The sequence below is a fragment of the Chionomys nivalis genome, chromosome 9 (assembly GCF_950005125.1).
Source record: "Chionomys nivalis chromosome 9, mChiNiv1.1, whole genome shotgun sequence".
NCBI classification, from domain to species: Eukaryota; Metazoa; Chordata; class Mammalia; order Rodentia; family Cricetidae; genus Chionomys; species Chionomys nivalis.
This window is the reverse complement of record NC_080094.1, coordinates 13,351,694-13,376,443: the sequence shown is the minus strand read 5'-3', so window position 1 is coordinate 13,376,443 and position 24,750 is coordinate 13,351,694. Positions and strand designations below refer to the sequence as shown.

The 24,750-nt window shown below is 53.1% G+C and overlaps 1 protein-coding gene across 1 annotated transcript in view; it reads right to left on the bottom strand.

The window, feature by feature from the left end:
• Cdh22 (cadherin 22) overlaps positions 1 to 24,750 on the bottom strand; it is a 123,571-nt gene that overhangs the window by 3,753 nt on the left and 95,068 nt on the right. Inside the window, exons 8-11 of the mRNA XM_057780965.1 lie at positions 19,201 to 19,337; positions 7,626 to 7,747; positions 7,420 to 7,537; positions 585 to 836 (exon numbers count right to left, since the gene is read on the bottom strand). Coding sequence (XP_057636948.1) covers positions 585 to 836; positions 7,420 to 7,537; positions 7,626 to 7,747; positions 19,201 to 19,337 — 629 coding nt within the window. The remainder of the gene's footprint in view (positions 1 to 584; positions 837 to 7,419; positions 7,538 to 7,625; positions 7,748 to 19,200; positions 19,338 to 24,750) is intronic.

The window sequence follows — 24,750 nt, the reverse complement described above, 5'->3', positions numbered from 1 at the left end:
CTGGCCTCCTTGAAACAGAGATTCATGTCTAATAGGTTTGTCTCAAACTCCCTGTATAGCCAAAGATGGCCTTTAACTTCTGATACTCTTGTCTCTACTTCTTAGTGTTGTTATCACAGCCCTGTACCACCACCCCCGGATTTATGCAGTACCAGGGATTGAACCCAGAGCTTCGTGGACGGTGGGCAAGCACTCTACCAATTAGGTCACACCTCAGCTCCCTGTTCCTTTTTATTGATAAGGGGTGTCATTCTGTAGTCCAGGTTGGTCTGGAATTTATTACATAGCCAAGGCCAGCCTCTAACTTGCAGCAATCCTCCTGCCTCAACTTTCCAAGTGCCGAGATTCCAGGAGCAACCCACCAGACTGGGCTACCCATGGGGTTTTAAACACTAGGGAGTCTTGAGTTGTGTGGGCCACCATCCACACTTGAGAGACTTCCCACGGGAGCTGCAGGAAGAGGTCGGAGATGGTTCTAGCCAGTCTATCGTTATGTAAGGGAGACTGAGGCTCCCTTCCCAGGCTGTGGTGTATCTGGGCAAGGATGCCCAGGTCCAATAATGGTGGGATGCGCATGAACTCACCGACCAGAATGAGGACACAGACCAAGAGAGCAATGAGTGCGCCGGGGCTGAGGGAGGCAGCCATGACAAAGGCGGTGGTGTTGCAGGACTGGATGGTGCCGGAGCTGTCGCAGCCACAGATGCGGATGGTGAGGGTGCCCGTGCTGCTCAGTGTGGGTGGCCCGCTGTCCACAACAAGAATGGGCAGGAGGAACACATCCTGCTCTTGCCGATTGAAGCCCACGTGCTGTGTATGCACCGCAGCTGTGTTATCTGTGCGGGAGAGACGGGCGGTGTGTGACTCAGGGCTGGGCCAGACCCCTGCGCAGTCACATCCTGAGCCCACCTCGAGATCTGCCCCTTCACATCCCAAACTGCTGCCTCTCCAAGGATCTCCCCTAGTTCTGCCCCAGCTGCTGAGATCCTCTGGCTTACAGAGCCCCTGGGTGTCCTCAGCTGTCCCCGGATTCGGTTCCCAGCTGTCCTAAGTATGTTTTCATCAATTCTAAGATGTTTTGCTCCCAGCTGTGCCAAGGTACTGTTCCCAGCTAATCCAAGATTCTGTCCCCAGCTGGGCCAAGGTCCTGGCCTTGGCTATGCCAACTTTTTTCCCCCATTGATATCAAAGCTTTGCTTTGTTCCAGATTCAGCTCCCATTTCAAATGCACTCTGCTTTTAGGCATCCTGTGGTCCTTGGTTGTGGTTTGCTGGACCTTGACAAATCCAAGGTCATCAGAGGTGGCTGGCAGCCCTGGCTGGCACGAGCCTGTCGCTGAGGGGCCTTTCTGCTCTCCATGTTACTCAGAAGTTCTGGAGCTTCCGGGGTGGGGACACGGCCTTCATGACCAGATGAGGAAGCCACAGAGCCTCAGTCTCCCTACCCACAGTTGTCCTTTTCACACAGGTGGCCAGAGAGAGGGGTAAACTGCACAGTGATGCCTATTGCCCAGTCTGAGCTTGCTGCAGACCAGGTAAAACTGGCGAAGGGAAACTGGTCTGGCAGCATAGGCCAAGGGACAGGTGGCATTCACTTCCTCCCCCTTTCCTGCCTTATCCACATCTGTCCCACGTGTACCAGGCAGCACTGACCCTTGCTTTCTGGGAGCATCTCTCGGTCCTGCACAGCATGGGGGTCTGAAGGGCTCGGAGCCCCAGGAGTGACACTCCATCTCTGTTGATGGCCCTATTGCTTGCCTGCCAGGCCCAGCTCCCCATAACCTTGTCAGCACGGGTTCTCACCTGAGACCTTGGGAGCCCAGCATCCTTTCCCATTCTTGTGGGTCCCAGGTATCTCAAGGAAGCCTATCCGTGTGTGGAGAGGCAAGCTGAGGTCTTCCTGGGGCTAGTTTCTAAACTACCCCAGCCCAGGGCCAAGCCAGTCTCCCCAGCTGCCCCTCTCCACAGTCTCCCAAGTCTGATCTTCTTTACCATGGGCACAATGATGAGGAAAGAGCCCCTGGGAAGCCTGCTTCATGGCCTTGGACACACACAGGAGGTGGTCAGAGGTTCAGATGTGACAAGGTTCAGTGTCTTTTTCTACCCACTCTTGTGCACGGTTGAACATTTCCATGTAAGTGTTAATAACACGTATGCATCATGCACTAGCTCGCTCTGTCCTCAGTGTCCTTATCAGTAAACTGAGCCAGGGTCTCACCTCGCAGTGAGGATGGAAGAGAACTGTTCCCAGTACACAACAGTTCCTCCTAAATGCTGGTTGATGGTTCTCGCACGTGCCGCACCCCACACCTGCTCCCTGTTTGGATGTCTCTGCCTCGCTTCTGCAAGTCTCTGCTATCTGGAACATCCCCTCTGCCTTCTTGTCTGGGCAAATTCTTCATCCATCATGTTTCATCGAGATATAACCTCTCCTCCATGACTTCTTTTCTCCACTTCCCTGGGAAGGAGGGATTTTTAACTCTAGTGCCCTGCTTTGACGACGTGGACCCATGCATGGCACGGTCCTGTTGTGGCACTGGTCACCTTGTAAGAAGCAAATGGGTGCCTGTTTTTTCTCTCCTGGCCAGCTGGAGCCTGGCCCTATGCCAGTCTCAGGGGAACAAAGTTTGAAGGGACCACAACTCTTAGGCTAAGCGGCAGCTATGGGTCAGCTCCTCAAGTTCTGGCTTAGCCTCTGGAGCCTTCTGTTAAAGGCTGAGGCAGCTCAGGCTAAGAAACACTGCCTCCTGCCAGGGAAGAAAGGAGACCCAAGCACAGAGGGCAAAGAAGGGGATGGAGGGGGTGCATCCGCACCAACTGAATGCTTCTCATATATCAGCCTGTGGGCATCTGATACACACATTTAGCTCCTAACCATGGCTGGGGCAGGGTCTCCCTGGTGTATATGTAAACTAGGCTCAGCAAGAAGTGACTCGTGAGGCCAGCATGATGGCTCAGCAGATGAAGGGGCTCGCACCAAGCTTGGTGATCTGAACTTCACCCCTAGAACTAACATGGTGGACAGAGAGACCCAACTCATATAAGTTATCCTGTGACCTCTAAATGCCATGTGGCATGCCTCCGTGCACCCGACTCAGGACACAAAATAAATAAACGCCATTTTAAAAACTTTCAAAGAAGTGACTATGGGCTGGAGAGATGGCTCTAGCCATCATTATACACACACTTTCTGCTTTCCAACGTCCACTCATCGTCCATCCATCTACCCTCTCTGTCCATCCGTTCTCTAGCCTTTATACATACATTCACTTTCCATCATCCATCCACCCATCCACACATACATCACACATACACACATCCATCCACAGATCTATCTACCCATCAGTCCTCTCGTCTCCATACATTTGTCCGCTTTCCAGCGTCTATCCGTCTCTCCTCTATCTATTCGCCATCCTCCATCTCTGCTCTTTCTACCTTCCAGCACGCACCCACCCACCATCCATTTCTGTACCCATCCTCTGTATCCCACCTACCCATCCACTCTTCATCATTTACCTCTCCATCCATTCAGCTTCTTTATATACCTATTTATCCCTCACCTATCCATCCATCCTCCTTCCGCCATCCATCAGCTTCCACTCCTTCATCCATCTTCTCTCGCTTGCCATCTACCAATTCCTTCCCTCCTCCCTCCCTCTTCTCTTTCCCTCCCTCTCTCATTCTCTCTCTTCCTTCTTCAGCTTTTAGTCAACTGCTGCCGCTAGGCTGCCTGCCAGTTGCTGAGGGGAAATAATGTCGCGCTAAGTCAGCTGTTGCCTGGATCAGAGCTCAGCTGCTGATGTCAGAGGCGAACACTAATTGAAGGAGCCCACAACTCAGTCTAGGATCACAAATCGTGAGAGTACTGGAAGGACTAGAGTGGGAAGACTGTGTGAGAGGATCTGACCATGCATGGGGGATAGGGGAGAGTTTCCTGGGAGAAGGGATAGATATCCGAGCGGAAGTTCATCATGGGGGGTAATTCCAAGAACCGAGAACAGCCATGTGCTGGTGCTGCGGCTGAAGCCCAGCCCGTGGCTAGAGGGAGGCAGAAGCCCATCCTGGGAAGTTTAGCAGGTCAGTTTTCGTAAGGAACTTGTGCTACTTTCCGAAAAGCAGGCGACCATTGATTCGTGGGCTTTAAACCAAGAAGTGACCCAGTGATACATCAGCCATTCATCCCACAGCAAATCTGAATGGAGCACTCTCTATACATCAGGATTATTCTAGCCCCTGGAGACATGGCTGTGAATAAGATAGACATGGTTTTCTGTCCTGGCTTGAACCTGCCTGGTAGCCAAGGACACTTACAATGGAAAATACAGGCATTGCCATGGGCTACAGGTCAGAAACGTCAGTGTGTTTTGTGAGAGACAATAGCAGTAGTGGTGGCAGAGAGACGCAGACAGATTTGAGAAATGAGTGGCTGGCCCTGGCCCAGCCTCCAACTGCCAAGCAAGACAGAGATGCTGTCCCAGGGTTGCTGTCTCCCACTACGCGGTCAGATGTTCTGAGCACTCAGAGCCCTGCCATACCTCCGCCCGGTGGAAGGGAATTCCTGGGGTACTGTCCTGACCCCATCCAGCTGCCTTCCTCTGAGAAGCCACTGACCACCCCAGGCCCACCCCACCCCTCAAGGTGGGACCCGTGCCCGGGAGTAGCATCCATCCATCTGGCCTGACACCCATCAGCGTCAATCCCTGGCTGCAAAGGCAATATTTATAAATCACACTTCCAAACTGGCTACACATTTGTACAAAGAAGCAGATGGGTTGGGGCAGTCGCTTGTCACCTAAGATATTTATATGGCGAGGAGGTGGGGGTTGGGATGTTGAGGGACAGGGCTGAAGGGCTGGAGGAGGAGGCTTTCCATGGCTGCTCTGACCTCATCCAGCTAAGGCTACCCTGTCCCCAAAGCTTGGCCTAGAGGACAACCCCAAAAGGGAGCTCTGGAGGTACCTAAGCTGGGAGAAAGAGCAGGGGTGGAGCCTCAGGCCCCAGAGTTGTGAAGACTCCTGAACTTGGAGAGGCAGGTACAGGACTGACCATGGGCATCAGCTCAGGGTAGAATGGGAAGGATTGTGTGGGCTGAGCTGTACTGGTTGTTGAATTACTTCCAAAAAGATTTAAATAGCTGTGACTCTGAGCTTCAGTTTCTCCTACAGCCTTAGCCCTTCTCACAGCCATGCCTCTGCCCTCCGTGGAGGGGCTGATGCCAGACACAGCAGGGGCTCCAGGGTCCAGCTCTAGCTGCCTGTTCTTGTCTTCCGGGCTCAGTTGTCAGAGAGGCTCTGTATGGTAAAGACTCTTTTTTTTTTTTTTAAAAAAAAATATTTATTTATTTATTATGTATACAATATTCTTTCTGTGTGTATGCCTGAAGGCCAGAAGAGGGCACTAGACCTCATTACAGATGGTTGTGAGCCACCATGTGGTTGCTGGGAATTGAACTCAAGACCTTTGGAAGAACAGGCAATGCTCTTAACCGCTGAGCCATCTCTCCAGCCCTGGTAAAGACTCTTAACATGGTTCCTGGGAACACAGATGGGTTTGGCTTCAGAGGCCTTGAGGCTTCTCCCTGTAGGGGTAGGGTTTAAAACCCCAGGCCTGTTCCAGGACCAGAAGAAACCAACATGGTCTAACCCCACCCCCACCCCTGCCTCTTGACTTGTCCCTTTCTACTTCTGTTTTCTATTTGTTTGAAACTCGCTGTTTCTGCCACCAGACGGTTTTCAGTCCGGTTATCTGCGTGGCTCACTCCCTGGCTGCCTTTTTGTTTCTATGTATTTTTGTAAGTATATGCGCGTGTGTGGTGTGTGCTTGTGTGAGCATGGATATGCAGTGCACCTGCCTGTGTATAAGAGGCAGATGTTGGTGTCCCCTGTCTTCCTCTAGCGTTTTCCACCTTAATTTCTGAGGCAGGGTGTTCTTGGCCAGGAACTCACCGATTAGACTAGGCTAGCTGGCACCACGTTCCCAGGGTCCTCCTGTCCTTGCCTCCCAGTGACAGGATTATAGAAATATACTACTGTGCTCAGCTGACATGGGTGCTGGGGATTTGAACTCACGTCCTCATCCTTGCACAGTGGGCACTTGACACACTGAGCCATCGCCCGCCCGTTTCATCGACTACTCACTAGAGAGGCCCTCCCAGACCACCTTTCATTTTCAGCTTCTTGCCACACCAGCATTGCTCTGGGCACCCAAAGTCCCACAACGAACAGAACGAGGCCCAGACTCTTGAGGAACAAGGCTGTGCTGTCCCTCTTCCCTGGCCACTCGTCATGTCTGACATATTATTGATTTGTTTAATTTCTGTCTTGCTTCAATAGAATATGAACTCCATGAGGGCGGAGATTCTCTCCCATCTGTCATTGTATTTCCAGGGCCCAGAGCAGAGCTTGCCACATAGGGACTATGTCTCAACGGTGCTTAATAGTCTGAAAGTAGACAGTGAGAGTTTGGGGTCTGCAGTCTACCCCAGGAGCCCTCCTCCTTTGGGGGTACCCGACCACATGAAGTGCTGTGTATTAGCCCCATTTTCAGACAATGAAACGGAGACATAGACAGGAAGTCATGGAGAGCCCTTAGCTGAGTGTGGGCTGCCTGCTGGGGTCCTCACTCCTGTCAGTTGACATCCGCCTCCCTCAGCTTTGGCTTTGCTTTTAGAGATTTCAATGCCATTGTCATGAGGACTTCGGAGGATGGAGCGCAGTATCATGAAAGACTCAGCTCAGGCAGGTGGGCAATTGCTTCTGCAGGGGGGAAACTGAGTCACAGAACATCTATACTGTATAGAGACAAGTCTCTCTCTCTTTCTCTCTGTGAGTGTGTGTGTGTGTCTGTGTAAGAGAGTGTGTGTGTGTGTGTGTGTGAGTGAGTGAGTGTGTGTGTTTGTACCTTATGGGTGTGGGTATGAAATCTCCAAGTGTAGATGTGAACAGAACTGGAAAGGTTCAGTAGGCCTATACCTTGAAGGACCCGGCAGAACTCTGGGAAGGGCCTTTTCCTTCTGAGACAACTAGTTTGGGGAGGGGTGGAAAAGCTGTCCTCCACTGTGTCTCTGAGGATGCCACAAGGAACTTGAGCTGGGCGGCACTTTGAACCACATGTGCAGGTCGTCTGTTTATGGCACTGCCTTCCTGTCACTTGGCTCAGGGATTGTCCTCCAATGTCTACCCTATGGCTCCCTGGGTGCTCAACTGACATTCTCTGCCCTTGGGATGCATCCCTTCACCCTGCCAACCCTCAGGGTTGGCCAGTGACTGGGTGTCAGCCATAACCGGCCTCATAACCGGCCTCATACTCTGTGATCTTAGACCAAGCTCCGGCTCTCATGGAGTCTTAGTTTCTACAGAGGAGGAAAGCAATATGCCAGTTCTCTCTGCCACCTGGGGGTGGTGGCTCACAGGTAGCTCACCTTGGATGTCCAGCAGAGAGAAATGAGGGTTGCTGGGTGCTTCCGGTACCAGGCGAAAATAGAAGCGGTGACCACCCTGGGGCTCATCTCTGTCCACCACGCTGATAGTCTGGATAAGCTGTAGGGTAGGGAGGGGCAGGATATTGAATGAGGTGAGGTGGGGGCTCTGGCATGATAGCTCCCTGGTCCCCAGTTCCTCTGGGTACCTGGCCTGGCTTGGCGTCCTCACACACAGCTGCCTCATAGGGTGTAGCCAGCTCTGGGGGATTGTCGTTCACATCCAGGATTCGGATCCGGAGAGATGCTCTTGATAGCTGGGCATGATTGTCTGTGAGAAGAGTGAGGAGGACAAGCAGCCTCAGGGATGAGATTAGACAACTGCTTACTCCTAAAAGATTAGGCAGTGGAGTCAACCTGACAGACACTTTGTGTTATCCAAATGGGGACAAGGACCAGGGCTGAGGACATCTGGGATTGAGTAATCACACCATGATCCTTACTCCAATCTCCTAAGAATTTCCACTACCCTACACCATTAGCATCTCCACCATTTCCATCCATCCCCACCACCATCTCTGTGCCATCCTCTCCACCATGCCCATCTCCACCACACCCATCCCATCCCCACCACCATCCTCTTTACCATCCATCTCTACCATTTATTACCATGCCCATCTCCACTACCACCCACCTCTCCACCATGCCCATCTCCACTAACACCCACCTCTCTACCATGCCCATCTCCGCTACCACCCACCTCTCCACCATGCCCATCTCCACTACCACCCACCTCTCCACCATGCCCATCTCCGCTACCACTCACCTCTCCACCATGCCCATCTCCGCTACCACCCACCTCTCCACCATGCCCATCTCTGCTACCACCCACCTCTCCACCATGCCCATCTCTGCTACCACCCACCTCTCTACCATGCCCATCTGCACCATTCCCATTCCATCGCATCCCCACCACCACCCTTTCCACCACACCCATCTCCACCATCACTATATCACCATGAGCACCTCCACTATTGCCACTCCATCTCTGCTGTTACCATTACCATAATCATCTTCACCATCCTCCTCTCCATCTCCACCATAGTCTTCACCAAACCACCATCCCTATCCCTATTATTAATGTTAGCATCAATCCCATGGCCATTACCACCACAACCTCTGTGACCATGAACAACAGTACCAGCCACCCATCACCATCACCAATACATCATCAATGCCATCACCATCACCAATACCACCATCATCATCAGTACCATCACCATCATCAATACCATCACCATCATCACTACCAGGAGCACCACCACAATCTGCATTGTTACTGCTTTTACTGCCACCACCATTACCACTATCATTAATGTTACTAAGCTATCACTATGACTACCAGCAGCTCTATCTTCCCTGACTCTAGCAGGTAATGAACAGTAGCATCCTCACCACTGTCTCCACCATCCCAGGAGATCACCATCACCACATCCATTAACTCCATCCTTGTTATTCCCCCATCCTCCCAGGTACTAAGATTATCACCCTCACGGCCACTGTCCCTCTATCACCACCACCAATATTTTAACCTCTATCACCAACAGCACTAGCACCGTCTCCAGTGTGGCTACAACGATGTCCAGCCAGTTCATACCACTGACACCTCCACCATAATCACCAGGTACCCTCAAATGAAGCCTCTGCCTCCAACACCCTGTCACCCAGAGAGCACTGAATGGTCCCAGAGCACACATGCCCATTGTTCAGCTCCCCTTGTGGATCCTGTGGTTTACTAACATTTGTGTCCCCACCCTGCAAAGGAAAAACTGAACTATGTGGCCATGTCTAGACACTGGGTCAGCTGGTGACCGAGCCCCTAAATTGTTGCACTCAGTACACCTGGCCCTGCAAAGACTGGATGAGTCCAAGGAGGTGCATTTGGCCGGCAAACGGGATAGAATAGCTTGTCCCTCACAGTTGGGCAGAAGAATGGAATCTGAAGAGATGGAGAAGAGGCCTGAGTTTCAGGGGTGGTTGAAACTTTGACCCAGACCTTGAGCGGGGACAAGACCCTGACATCAGTTTCTATACCTAAAAGGTGAACAGGGTGTGGTGTTTAAGACTGAGTCTGCCTCTGCCACTAAGGAGCTTTGTCAGCTCAGCCAAGTGAGCTGACTTCTCTGCGTTTGTTTTCTCGCTACGAGTTAACAGCTACAAAGTGCTGGGAACTGTGCACACAGCACAGAAGATGGGCACCTAGGTTTGTAGTAGTAACCGAGAACTGGCTGCCTGGGCCTGACCTCTCTGAGCCCTTCCCTGAACACTGGTCCTTCTAGCTTCCCCTACCTGAGTCTAGTTTTACCCCATCCTCAGTGAGCATGAGCATGCTCACCACTGACCTTGTCTACTTGCTACTTACTGCAGGTGCAACCCCCAGGAGAGCAAATGTCACCCCACTTCCACGCAGATGCTTGGGTGGTGAGAGTCTCCAGCTGAGTTGGCAGAGAGCTATTTTGGGGGCAGTCTGGGAGTTCCCAGGAATCCAGGCACCCCATGAGGGAGTGGACCCATCTGCTCTGAACTCAGAGGCAGCGAGATGCTGACTGCAGCTGCTGGAGGGGACAGAACTGGAGATAGGAAGGCAGGTGGGCCACCTCTGGGGAATCAGGGGAAGGAGGGAAACTCTTTTCGTTAGCATTGCCCACCCCTTTTGGGAGTTCCCCTCAGTTGGGGCCATGTTATCGCCTCAGTTTATCAAGATCTGCCACCTCACCAACTAGAGGGACTCTTCTGGGACCGAGGGAGGGGAGTCGTGACTGGGGATGCCGAGTGAGCCGTTATTTTTAAGAGTATGTTGCCAGAGAACCTCCACAGGCAGATGGGGAGCTTCTGGGAGGGCGGGTGGGGAAGGGGGAGGCAGGCGGGTATCTGTCTCCCAGCTGATGGTGGGGCTAGTGAGGGCCTGAGTGTCCTCTCTGGCAGCCTGCCTCTGTAGTAGGAGTGTGGGGCTAGAGGAGAGACGGGAAAGACCTGGGAGCATGGCAGCCCCCTCATGAAGGGCAGTCACCTTCTACTCAGGTTCTGCAACTGGGAGTCCCCTGTTGTCACACCATGGCATGTGCTACACCTGGGCCTTCCCAGCCTCCTCCTCCAACATCACACACAGGCACAAGAGCGCCCTGAGTCCTTTTGTCTTAGGAAGGATCTCAGAATCATTATTGCTCCTGACTCTTCCCCTCTCCCCTACCCTGTGCCTTCAACATTAGGCCATGTTTCTCACCCCTGGAAACTCACCCAGGAAACCTTAAAAGATACCAGTGCTGAAGGATGGAATTACCCAAGAAAGTTCATTGTGTACCCAGCTCCAAACTCTGCCTTGGGGTGAGTGGCAGGCCTCTGATATTGTCCAGTCCTGCCTGGTCAGTTCATGTCACTCAATCAGTAATAACCGGAAGGCCTGCGTGTAGCCCTGTAGCACCTTCCAGGGGTCTGTTGTGAAGCAAAACACTCAGCAGTATTTAGCCTTCACCTCTCCTGTTTATGACCTCACATGGGTCTCCATACATCCCAGGCAAAGGTGAGATCAAGCCTGTTTTGTAGATGGGGAAACTGAGGTGGGGGGGGCGGGAGTCGGGAACATCCCTGGAGTTGGCCAGCTTCCTAACTCTAAGTGTGTGGTCCAGACACAATGTCTGGTCCTCCTGCTGCCCGGCTCTTTGTCGATCCAGCGGCAGCTGCTCAGACTCAGGCAGAGCACACTTCACCCAGTGCCCAGTGACAGGTGCCCCCTCCAGGGGCCAGGTCTCCCATGGCCCTCCTCCCCATTGCCATCTCAGTTCAGCTGACTGACATGCAAATTAGTTTAATTATTTCTTCTTCTAAAATAAATTATATTTTGCAGTAGCTGCAATATGTTGTGTCAGGCAAAATTACATTCAATATTTTTAAACTAATTGATGCAGCCTTGAGGAAGGCTGATTGACAGCCCAGAGCTGAACGGGCCTGCAGCCTTAACCGATTCCTAAATTAAAATTAAACGTGTTCTGGCCTGGCGCTTCCTTAGTCAGTTGGCTTGCTGTGCATCTGGGGAGGTGGCAGGTGGAGCCCCAGGGGTCGGAAGAGGCTGGGAAGGAGGGCTCTGGGAGAGTAGCTGGACTGGTCTCTCAGCCTCCCGGGGCCCTGGGGTTCTCCAAGCACAGCAGCTGGGGTGAGGTTGGACATTTCTTCGTAACAGAGGCTTGCGGTTTTCGCTGACAGCTGTGGGAGGGGAGTCTCCTTTGTACCAAGGACACAGGAATGAACAAGAACAACACGGCCTTTCGGTGTAGAAGTGGAGACAGACACCACTCCAGATTGTGACAAGAATTGAAAAGCTCAGGGACCAAGCGCATGCAGCAAGGAGTCCTGCCCTGCCGGGTGTGGGCACGTTTTCTATGGAGCAAGTGACATTTCTACTCATATCCAACTGGGAAGTAACCAGGGGAAGGGGGTGGGGGAGGGGATTGCTCTGGGGAGAGTGATCCGCACGTACAAAGGCCCTGGGGTCAGAGTGTGTGGGAGGGTTCAGATCACTAACAAGGGGAAGAGTCATTCATGGGGCATTTAGACTCGATTGAGCAGAAAACAGAGATGGATGGGGCCAGTGGGAAAGGAAGAGGACATAGGGCGTGGTCTAGTGACCAGAAGGAAGGTGTCACCTTCCCCCTAAGACATATATCAAACCCCTTCAGGGTCTGTGACTCCTGCATCATCCTGTCAACTGTGAAACAAGAAAGGCATTTGAATCATTGCTGTTTTGTGGATGAAGAAATGGGCTCAGAGAGGTGAAGCCTTGTCCCTGAGGTCTCACAGGGATGCTGACAGAGCTGGGTCCGGATGAGGTCTGCTTTCAAAGAGAGAGTTTCTAACTAACAGAGATTTTTAACACTTCAGCTGCCAGAACCCTTCAAGGCCCCAAAGGTCCTGCCTCCTCCAGGCAGCTCTCCCTGACTGCCCTCAGCCCAAGCCCTGTACTCTCTCCGACAAGGTCTCATGGCCTGGTTTAGATGGCCAGCATGTCCCTGGCCTTGGCTCTCTTTCCACTTCACTTCTTCCCTCTGCCCTGGGTCTGCCCTTCAGCTCCTTCCTGATGGCTTGTTTGATGCCCCCCCTCCACCTCATGCCCATGACTTCCTGTGATACATGCTATCACGGCTTTTACTGGGTACCTTGCAATTTTTAAAAGTGTGTGTGTGTATGTGTGTGTGTGTGTGTCTGTCTGGGTGCAGGTGCATGCATGAATGGTTACTAAGAGGCCTCCGGTGCCATTCTCAATAATGTCATCTCCCTCCTTCGAGAAGGGTCTCTCATGGGGACTTGCTGACTAGGCTATGCTGGTTACAGTGAATCCCAGGGGTTCTCCTGTCTCTTTCCCACCATGCTCAGCACTTTTATGTGGGTTCTGGGGATTGGGCTCAGGTCTCTGAGCTCTCAAAGCAAGTGCCTTACAGAGCCCACATCCTATCTCTGTCTCCCTCATTCACCTCCTCTGTAGGTAGAAATTTTGTTTAACACTGCATGCTGTAATAGGTGCTTAGTAAAACTGTGTGGTGAGGGGTTCTCCCTGTCTGTGGTATCCATGCCTGTGACCTGTGTTCAGAAGAGACTCTGAGAAAGGACTAGGGCATGGTGTGGCTGCACCCCTCCAAGGACCCATGAAAGGACCAGGGAAACCAGCATCACATTAGAAATATTAGTGGGGGGCTGGAAAGATGGCTCAGAGGTTAAGAGCATTGCCTGCTCTTTCAAAGGTCCCGAGTTCAATTCCCAGCAACCACATGGTGGTTCACAACCATCTGTAATGGGGTCTGGTCCCCTCTTCTGGCCTGCAGGCATACACACAGACAGAATAATGTATACATAATAAATAAATAAATATTAAAAAAAAAGAAATATTAGTGGGTCAGATGCTGTGACTTTCACCAGAGAAAACGAGGAGCCCAGAGAGAAAGAATGCGGGGAGGCATTGAGAGTGGGAAGTAGGGGTGGAGCCAGAGGAGAGGTCATCTTTGCACCCACTTAGTGTGGTGGACAGGGGAGGGGTGTGGAGTGGAGGGATCCTCTCCCTGACAGCCCCCAGCCCTGCCCTACCCTCCTCCCCAGGGAATTAGATTGCTGTCCCTACCGTAGGTGCTGATGAGAGCCAGTCAGCTGGGCAGAAAGATTGATCTTCCCAATTACCCACAGCCCAGGCAGGCGTGGGAGGCGGGGTGGGGGTGGTGGAGAAGAGGATCTAGCGAAGGGTGTGGTGACAGCCTGGAGTGGCCTCTTAGCATGTCTTGCCCTGTCCCCATGTCCCTTTTTGGGAGACAGAAAGTTCAGGCACCCTTCTCTGTCTCTCTCAAGAACTTTGGTCACGTGATTGGCTCCAATGTGCAGTGTGGGCTCAGACTCCTCTACAGTGAGGGACTTCAGGTGAAGCAGGGGCTGTGAGAACAGAATCTAGGATCTGGGCACTGGGAGAAGTTTTCCTTCCCTTGGGGCAGAGTGGGCTATCCTACTGAGACTCTGTACACATCATGGTCTCTGGCCCTGTTGGTATCTGCTAAGTGGAGATCCCACTCAGCCCAAGAGAAACTCAGGAATGATTTACACACTGCGGAGGCCAGGAAGTCATTGCCTCTCAAAGCAGCCTCTACCATGCAGGCAGGTGGCCCACCTTGGCTTCCACGGCTCTGGCTCTGTCTTGACACCACTCATGAAGTTAACACGAGTTATCTTACTAGCTCCAGGCTGTTCTGTCACCTCCTGTTCCCTCTTCTCCAGGCCAAGGAAACCGTGAACACCTTACATCTGACCATAGCACTCTTCTGCTCAAAGACCTGCACTAGCTTCCTAACGCCCCAACATCTGGCTGCATGGGGGGGGGGCAACACTCAAGACCCTTCCTAAAGGGTCTTGCATCTGTGTCCTCTCTCAAGACCCTTCCTAAAGGGTCTTGCATCTGTGTCCTCTCTTCAGCTTGCTGCTCCAGCCATATACATCTCTCTGTTCCCAGAGGGGGTCTCTAATCCTCTCAGTGTTGATTCACAGAGAGATAAAAATCTCAGCTCTTAGAAAGCCTACCCCTACCAGAGACCCACCTCAGAGTACCTTCTTCTGGCCCTCAGTGGTGAGCCAACCCCTCCCTGCTCCTCAGACCTCTCTAGAGCACCTCGTTTGCACTCTAGCTTCTCCTTGCTCTCTTACCCCCCCACAACTCATGAAAGCCACTACCAAACTTGCTCAGCAGGGTATCCCCAATTGCTCAGCAGGGTATCCCCATTGGGGGGAGATAAGCAGTCCCTGGCTGGGTGAGCACAGGGGAAGACTCCCTGGGAGAAGCCTATAAGCCCCACTATGATCTCTCCTCCCCAGTCTCTGCTCCCTCCACAGTGCTCCAAGGAGCACAGGACAGAGTCAGGAAGTCAGTTGCTCCTTCCTTGGCTTCCATTTCCTCATATGAAACGGAGACCGGTGGACCTGGGTCACCATCTCTGACATCCCCCTGCCTCAGATTCCTTCCCTGGCTACTAATCATACTTTGCTAAGTGTCTGTCAGGCACCTTACCAGAACCAGAAAATGTGATTGCCAAGCCCAGGGGGAATTCTTGTTTTATATGTGACACTGACCAATGCCTTTAAATAAACAAAGCCACACCATTCTGCAGTCTTTGTCCCTCTGCCCTCCAAGAGTGCGGGAAGTCATAGCCAGTTTCAAAAAGGGAAAACTGGGGAACAAACAAGAGGTGACAAGGATCACACAAAGGGAACCTTTTCTCACCTCACTGCCCCATTCCCCAGAGGGCATACATAAGCCCATTCCTTCCCGCCCCCACCCAGTCCCCGGCCACAGGGTGCAGACCGGAACTTACTCTTGAAGGGGGTACAGTTGGCTGACACCAGTCAGTTTCTAGATCTGCACACAAACTCATCTGTATGTAGGAAAACTCGGGGTGCTGGGAGATGTGGCTTGGCCCAGGGGGACCCTTGTGGGAAGATTCCAGCTGCTTTGGGCAACACCCTGTCATAGACGGCCAGCCACCTTCTTTGCTGGCCGGGTATGAGCTGATGACCCTGGTGGAGCCTGCTGCATGCACCTCACCTCCAGCCCCCTCTACTCCATCCTTGGCTCTCCAAGTTTCCCCCAAGACTATCCCTTTACAACTGCCCTTTCCACCGAAGGATCCAGACACAAATTGTACTTTAAATTCAATATTGGTCATTAATATTTCATGATTACAAAACGTTAAAGATAATGCCAGTGGAAGGCGCGTCTGCATGGGCAGGATGGATGACTCAGAGGTTCGGGAGAGAGGAGCCAGCATACTAAGTGGGCCCCAGCCTTTGAGGTAATCCAGCGTGACAGGCGACTGCTCTGGCTGAGGGCGACATCCTCCGAGGGGCTCACAGAGTGCTGCAGCGTGTATAAATATTTCCCCTCTGATCCTTGTCACCTCTTGTTTGTTCTGCTTGGGAGCAGGTGGGGCTCTGGGACCCCTTGCTCATCCCGAGAGAGCCACGAGAACACTTCAGCGGGAGGACACGGGACCTGAGGGTGGAGCCGGTGGGGTGGCTCTGTTCCTGGGGTTCAGGGAGACTTCCGGTGTGGAGGAGTGGATCACCCTGGGCTTGCATGGACTCCCTCTGTGGTTTGGAGCTTTAGTCCCCTCATTTGTGAAATAGATATGGTAACTCTGTCTTCATTAGACATGGCTTGAAGGTGGTGCGGGTAGGGGTTATTTGCTACAGATTGTGTGTGTGTGTGTGTGTCTTGCTGGAGGTTGACAACAATGTCTTCTCTATGTCTCTCTATATGTTAAGGCAGGGTCTCTCACCTAAACCCAGAGTTGGCCAGTCTGTCTAGCTGGCCAGCTTGCTTTGGAGATTCTTTGTCTTTTCCTCCTGAGAAACAGGTTAGAGGTGAATTGACATACCTGCCTGGCATTTATGTTGGCACTGGGGATTTGAACTCTGGCTCTTGGGTTTGCATGGCAAGCACTCTTCCCACAGAGCCATCTCTCTAGTTTCTTACCTTATTATTTTATTTTATTTATTTATTTTGGATTTTCAAGATAGGGTTTCTCTGTAGCTTTTGGTTCCTGTCCTAGAACTAACTCAGGCTGGCCTCGAACTCACAGAGATCCGCCTGCCTCTGCCTCCCGAGTGCTGGGATTAAAGGCGTGCGCCACCACCGCCCGGCTCTTACCTTATTTTTTATTGCATGTATGTATGTATGTATGCATGCATGTATGTGTGAACACATACCATGGTACACCAGTGTGGTCAGAGCACAGCTTGCAGGAGTTGGTTCTCACCTTCTACTGTGTGGGTCCAGGGACTGAACTCGGGTTGTCAGGCTTCAAGGCAAGGGTCTTACCCACTGAGCCACCTTGCCAGCCTTTTATTTAGAAACGGGATCTACTGTTGAGCTGAGGTTTACCATCTAGATTGACTGGCCAGTAACCCCAGGAATTTGCCTCTCCATCTCCTGGTGTTGGGATTATGTCATTATGTTCCCCTCAGTGTGAAAACTGGGACTCAGAGCTCAGCAGGTCCTTTATACACAGAGCTATCTCCCCAGCCCCAGACCAAGGAAGTGTAACAGGGCACAGGACAGGGAGAGCTGAGCTCTGGAGGAGGCCAGGTGGGGCTGGGAATTTGCCCCACGGATTTCACCTGAGTCCATTTCCTCATCCACTCACTGGGGCCAGTGGTAGAGCCAACACTTCTTAGACATGGAGATCTAGTGACTTCATCACTGTGAAGGGACTGGCTTCCAGTGGGCGGAAAGCTAAGTGCACAGTCAAGATGGTCAGGAAAGCCTTGAATGAAGGCTTACTAACGCTGAGTGGTTTCTCTGCACTAAGTAAGATCTGAAGTGTGCCATTTGTTAGTAGAGAGATGACGAATAGGCAGGTACTGTGGATTGAAGCTCTGGGGGGGGGGGCGCCTCAAGCCAGACTGGGAGCCAACTTCTCTTTTCAGAGTCTCACCCCCCCCATCCCCGTGGTCAGCTGGTGGGATGTAGTGGGTCTCCAGAAGGCAGAGAGAGAAGTCACACAGCCACAGGTGCCAGGTGAGCATGTAGAGGGAGCCCCGTGGTGAGAGCTCTGGGCTCAACCCAAGGAGGGACTTGCTAGTGGCAGGATGTCAGACAGGTGACAATCTAGGGCCAAGGGAGGAGGCACCTCTGTCTGCTGGTCAGGGTCAGGCCTGTCTTCCCCATGCGCAGAGCCTCAGTGACAGCTGCCTTGGAGCAGGCGAGGGAGGCTCTGAAGGTGGAGGAACTCTATCCCCCCACCCCCCTTCCAGGTCCAGCTACTTCCTCTCCAGCCACCTTTGTTCTCTCTTCCAAGCGGAGGAGGAGTGGATTCAAAGGCTCCCAGACGCCCGCACTGAGGGCTGAGCCGGCTTTGTGTTTTCCTTTAAACTGCAGTTGAAAGAGACTAAGGGAACTTCAGCCTAGGGACTTCCTCGGCCCTGCCACGGGCCAGCGGGGGCCTCCAAAGTGGGAGGAGGAAGGGAAGATGGGCACAGGGAGGAGGGGAAGGCCAGCAGGAGGGCTCGGGGATTGGGGTCGGTTTGAGCTGCCCTAAGGCTGAGGCTCAGACATCTCCCGAATCACTCAAGATGGCTTTCTGGCAGTTTGCTGACAAGGCCTGCAGAGGTGACAGGCAACACCGGAGAGCAGGTGGGAGCAGAAGAGGTCTGGCTGGCACTGGCTGGCTCTGCCCACTCTTGGTGCCCCGTGAGCCCCCTCCCTCTGCTTCCCACTTCCACAGCCTTACTTCCACAGACTCATTTCAGAGCCCTCCTTTCTTCTCTCGGCTCAACCGCCAGCCGCCCAGTGACTCCAAGCTAGGCCCCCACTTCCAGAAACTTCTCCCCCAGAAGAGCCAAATTCCTGTATGTGTTTGACATCTGTACCTTTAAGCCTTTGACCCTGCTCCATCAGCACCCTGGGGCTGCAACTTATTCTCATGCCCACTCTTCCTGGCCCAGGCTGGGCTATCACCCCTTCCCCAGCACTGCGACTTCTGACCAAGCTCCCCACTTCCTCTCAACCCCCTGTCTGTTCCAGACAGCCCTCTAATGCTCAAAACCCGCCTCATTACAACCTCAGGATGAGTAGAGCCCGCCAGGGGCGAACCACTCTGCCCTGCTCCAACCGTTTTGGTTCCATGCAGTTCCTCCAACACACCGGTCAGCTATCACCCACCCAGGAGCCTTTGGCCAGTCTCTTCCTCCGGCCAGAGCTGTCTCCTCTAGGTGAGGGCATGGTGCCCTGGTCATCCTGAGGTCTTATCAACCAATCTTCCCAGAGTATTCTTTGCCCCAGGGAAACATGGCCACCTTTCTTTGGTCCCCTTTTCTTACTGTTCCTTTGTACCATGTCACATGACCTGACATACTAAGTACACCTTTTTTTTTCAGTTTGTGGCTGGCCTCCTATGAAGGCAGATACTAATCCTCCTTTCTAAGACGCTAGACTGAAGCTTAGCTTGTAGTAGAAGTTCAGAGAATGAGGGAAGAAAAGCGGGCCTCTATACCAGTCCTTTCATGTGGGACTTAGATCTCCTTCCTGGAGATCTGATTTAGCCCACACCTATACCCAAGTAGGAACTTTGCCTAGTTTCTTTTTCTCTGCCCCGTCTCAACCCTTGACCCCTCCCCCATGTGACTTGACTGACAGTTCAGTCTTTGCTCCGCCCCGGCCGCCTATCGCTCACGGGGGTGGGGGGGGATGGGGGGGCAACTCACCTGCTTCCATGGCCAGCACGGTAATGTTGTGCCAGCCGGCAGTTTCACGGTCCAGCCCCTTGCCAGTCACGATGGCGCCAGTGTCTGCATCAATGTCGAAGATCTGATCCAAATCCGAGTCACGGTCAATGGCGTACCTGAGTGAGGAGCAGGGTTGGGCTGATCAAATGCGCCCCAGTGTCGGGAGTCTGTGCCCACGATCTCCCGGTTCCACCCTACTCCAAGAAAGGAACTACACCCTAGAGACAGAGGCTTAGCATCTCCCTGGAACTGGGGACTTCTGGATCTTAGGGGCAGGGACAGCCGTTCTGAGCCCTTGAATGATCCGTCAGTGGGGCTACGAACTTGTACCATACAGTTGTGGAGGGGGCTGAAGACGACATCCCCAGGGGATGTCCACAACATCCCGGGACAGAGTCACAGATGGCTCTCTCCTTGTTTTTCTAAAAAGGAGGCCTCAGAATTGGGTTTCACAGTGAGAGGGGGACTAATTGGGGCTTTAGGGGTGGCAGAGGTAGCTGAGGGCTGACTGTTTCAAGGAAATCAAAGGATGTAAAACGGCTGAGCTGGAGGTGGGGAGAGCGATTTAGGACCATGGGGTTCTGAGAATTCTGAGCAGGAGAAGGGGTAGAGGCGGGTTAGAATGCTTCTGGAGGCCAAGTGGTCCCCAGACCTGAGGCAGCTGAGCCTGGCCTGGGAGGGTCTGTGACTGCCCCTGCTCCTCCTGCCTGCACAGCGCTCTTGCTAATCTGCAGTTTTTCAGTTGCCGCGTGAAAAAGCCCTTTGTTCCGCCTTCTTCCCAGGCCTTTGTGCTTCGGCTCCAGGCCTGAAAGGCCCGTGTCCAACACATGTCTCAGGCGGCGGAGGCCCAGAGAGGCCCCGCCAGCGCCCGCCGCCACTTTTTGCACTGATAACACAGGCGGGGGTGCCGTGGCTACGCACAGACAAAAGCCTGGCATGCAGGCAAAGGCGCATTGTGCAGCCAGGACAAAGCAGCCAGGCAGGGAGGAAAGCCTTACCTCTGCTCTTCCCCCAATCCTAGGGAGGGAAACTGAGGCCTGGGGAAGCAATGCCTGCAGGGCCCAAGACCTTGAGAGGCGGCCTTTGGAGAGGCCTGGGCTGCATACAGGATCAACCCTCTCAAGACCTCAGTTTTTCTATCTCTCCCACAGGGATAATGGCAACCGCAGGGGTCTGAGTGTACTGTGTCTGCATTTCCTGTCATTTGTTCACCCTGTGCGACCTTGAGCCAGCCTTCCACCTCCTTAGGCTGTTTATGTGTCTAATTCAGAGCCACCTGATGCCCTGCTATGGACTGGGTGACCTGAGGGTTGGTGGGAGGGGGTGAAGGCATGCAGCAGACACTAGAGGGATTTGCCACGGGCAGGATGGATTTTTAAAACGTGTGTGTGTGTGTGTTCACGTGGACGTGCCTGTGCTCATGAGGGCTCTCAGGTATTCTCTAACCCTCTCTACCTTTCTCCCTTCTGACAATCTTTACACCTGGAAGCCACTGCTTCACCGTGCTGATACACATGGCCACACCTGTCTTCTTACATGACTGTTGAGGATTTGACCTCAGGCCCTTAGGTTTTCTTAACAAGTGATCTTACCTACTGAGCCATCTCCCCAACCCCCAGACACCATCTCTTCCTGTCCCAGGTTGCTAAGTGTACTGCCTCTTGCTTCTGGCTAGCCAGGGGTGCTACCTGGAGTTAAGCTGACCCCCTTCCCCTGGCATGCATTGGACAGTTCTGAGACTGCACATCCCAGATGCCCCTGCTCTGTCCTTCATGACCTGAACATCAAGCAAATGCCTTCTCTGGGCTGTTCAGGGTTATGAAAGAACAGGACTTGCCAGACAGCCATGTGCTTCTGTCTCCATTCCCACTTTGCAGACGAGGTCATTGAGGCTACCAGGGTAAACTCAGCTGAGTGTGACTGTGTCACACACAGGACAGTATTCTACTAGCTAGGCTATGAGTCCCAGCCTCCAGCTTATCTTCTCAAGGGGCCTGCCTTTATTTACATTAAGATGCTGTGCGGATCTGCCATGACCCTCCCAACTAGGGGTGCAGAATTATTCTGCCATAGAGGTAGCCTCTGCATCCAGAGGTGGGACTCTAGACCCAGAGTTCTTTTGTGCTTTTTGAACTAACCAAAGGAAGTCTCAGTGCCTGGAGCCCTTGGCTTCGGGGATCCCTCGGCCTCAGTTACCCTGCCAGGTATTTGCATGGGAAGGAGGTGGAACGAGACTATGGATGTCTGCTCACCTACAAAGGATCCTGGAGAGCCCTGCCCACTTTGTGGATGGAGGGGTAGAGGTGGGGGTGCTGGAGGCGACAGGACTGAGGGGAAGTGATTTCATATTTGCTGATGAGGGCCGGGTGAAGGCATGTGGCAAACTGTAGAGGGGTGTGCCATGGGCAGAGTGGAGTTTTAAAAGTGTGTGTGTGTTTGTGTTTTCCCGATAACCTATGTAGCTATAAATTCACCAATCCTTTGATGAGGTTGGCATCCCTAAGATCCAGTGATTTTCCTCCTCCCTCTCCTGTTTTCCTCCTCCCCACTTCTCTTCTTCCCATTCTTTTTAATCTCCTCTTCTTCCTCTAGTTTTTTTCTTTTGCTCCTCTTAGAGGCAGATGGCAGAGGCGGGAGCCTAAGAATAGGCAACTGTACCCAAGGCCATCGGGTAGGGACACTATAGGGAAAACATTAACCAGTTAACATGTAGGCAACAGGCCTCAGCCTTGGCTGCCTGGCTTCTAGCCTCCGGAGCCAGTTAGTGAGTGGGAGCGAAGGGCTCCCGTGTGGCAAGAACTTCCCGGCAGGCAAGGGAAGGGGGAAGCTGGCACACCTCATGTGGGTGTACACAGCCATGGATCCTGTCTGAGCTGTGGGCAGGAATGTATGTTTGCGGCATGACTGGGAGTGGGGTATGTGTGTGACAGTGTGCTGAAGCTGGGACAGCAAAGGCTTGAACACCCTTCGCTCCCCTCTGGCTCTGTGACCTCTACCCCCAGGCGGGTCCCTTCTCTCTTCTGGGCCACGCTCAGCACACTGTGCCAAGCGCTCTCCCGGGAGCTGATTTTATTTCTCTATTCTAGGGGCACACTGGCTCCCTGTCTGCTGCTCCTGCTCCCTGGAATGCCCTCCCGCAGATCCACACTCAGGCTATGCCATTCTGCCCTCGGTTTCTTCCCTCAGGAGCCTGATCACTCAATGCAAAGTGACCCCTGTGACCCCAAATACCCCGGACCTTCCTACTGCAGCTTTTCCATATCCTGCATCAGCTATCAACACTTAATAACCACCGATGTGGGCAGGATCCCATCTCAGTGCATGCAACAGTGACTCTTGGGTGGCCTGGAGACCCTTCTCTGCTGCACACAGTCCAGCATTGGCCTTGGTCCTCAGGTCTGTGCCCCGCGGTCAGAGAGCTTGCCCTGGAACTGCCCTTGGTTGAGTCGCCGCGTGTTCCCAGGCCTGGCTCTGAGCTGTGCAGGGGAAGCTGGGTGAATGTTTGCGGTGCTAAATTGGACCTGTCTGGAGCTCCCCGAGGGCTCTTCCACATCTGAGGAACACCAGGGAAGGGGGCCTGGCACAGGGAGATGAAGGAGGGTGAAATGCTGGTTTCAAAGTCTGTCCCTTCAGCGGGATGAAAGAAGACTAGAGAGGGAGTGGAAACGGAGGGCGGAGAGCAAAACACAGAGGAGGAAGCTGCAGACAGGACCGCTGACCCCACTGACCAGCCCCTCCTCCTCTTCCTGCCCCTCCTCCCGTGATGCTCACAGAAGCCAACCTGCTCAGGTCTCCAGTTTTCTGAGAAACAGGTGACACTGTCCTCTCTGAAGAAGGCTCAGGCCAGCCAGAAGCCAAACAGTGTTTAAGGGCTGTGCCTGGTGGCAGGGAGACAAAGGGCTGTGGCCTCATTCTAGGCTTCTGCCTGGAGGGTGAGCTCCTAGCCTACCTGTGAGGCCCTAGTGCCTTACCCCTTACTGTAAACTGTAGTCCCAGGATCCTGACATCTGCACAGACCTTTCTCAACCTGGAATGGGGCCCAGCTCAGGTCCATTCCTGCCAGCTCCAAGAATTCTTCCAAGAACCCCGAGGCTGTCTCTCTGTCTGACAGACTATGGCAGCTAAGTGAGATGGGATCTTTGCATTTAGTTGGCTGGGGCTGGCATATAAGGTTGTTCTGGCTGGGCCCTGTGCGATTCTAAGAGGCTTGTCAAGACAGACGATGTCAGAGCGTCATCCCCGGAACCCGTACAATGCAATCCTTAAACTTAGTTCTCCTGAGTACCCAGCAGAGCTCAGCTTGGCCCCTTTACTGTGTAGTAGGGAGGTTGGGAAAAAAGCAGGGCGCCCCGGAACCTCTTCCTTGTCCCTATGACACTGGCTGGCTGATCTTCCCCTCCTAGCCCTTTCTCTGTCTGTTTCTGCCAGAACCGCTGGTCCTTCTCTTCTCTCTGCATTTTCTAACCAAGGCCTCCCTAAAGCCTGCGGTTCACAAATCCTGCTAGAGCTGCTTCCTCTCCCTCACCTCTCTGCCCACTTCTACTTCACCCAGGGCTGTGTCTGGCTGGGTTTCCGGTCCTCTCTCTTGAGTTCCTCTCATCTGCGCTGCCGGCCAGTTCCCTGACCTTCTCTCTTTCCAGGCTCTTCACCTGGTCCCTCTCTTTCACTGCTGGTCTTTCTGTCCCTTTTTTCTGTCTTGCCTCGGGGTTCATTGATTCCCTAGCTGTTTGGGGAGTGTGGTGGGGTGCCGGTTCTATAAGCCTCAGTGCCCCAGAACCTGGTGGCCAGTGAGCTGATAGAGGTCCCCATTCTCTGGGTACTGGTTTGGTGGGGGCAAACATGGATACTAGGAAATCAGAAGCTGGAAGCTGTGTAGAGGAGGACTACAGAGGGAGGGATGGGAGGTGCAGGGGCTGTGTGGCATGGGGTGGGCAATTTTGGACCAAGGAAGGCATTTAGAGAGGAATACTGTTGAGCAAAGGGAGTGAGGAGACAGATCTGGGGGCCTGGGCCCAGAAGCAGCTGCAGCTTAGGCTCCGACAGAGGCTGAGAGGAGTTGAAGCTTGCAGTCTCAAGGGGAGGGGAGCATACAGGGGAAGGCCAGGAGGTTTCTGGGACTTTAAGGGTCATGTTGAGGGTCAAGGCGAAATTTAAATGAATCCAAGAGGAGGGTAAGGAGCAAAGGAGGCCAGGCTTAGCTCCACACTGGAGCAAGACCTGGCTACCTTCTGTGAGGACAGACGGTGTGAGGGCTATCCAGGGGACATGCTGGCTTGGCCCAGGCTGTGACCAGAGCTAAGGAGTTCAGGGGAGAGGTCTGACTACATTTTAAGGTAAAGACTGTAGATGGATTTGGGGGCGGGAGAGGAAGAAGGGGGGGAACACATGTGCTCTAAAGGACGGAGGAGCCCTATAGAGGGGGTGACTTAAGAAAATAGGGCCCGATTTGCGAGGTTTTGTTTCTTCTGAACACGGCGAGTGGTTGTCCTGATGTGGGCTGGTGAGAGGAGGAAGCCGGACCTCTCCAGC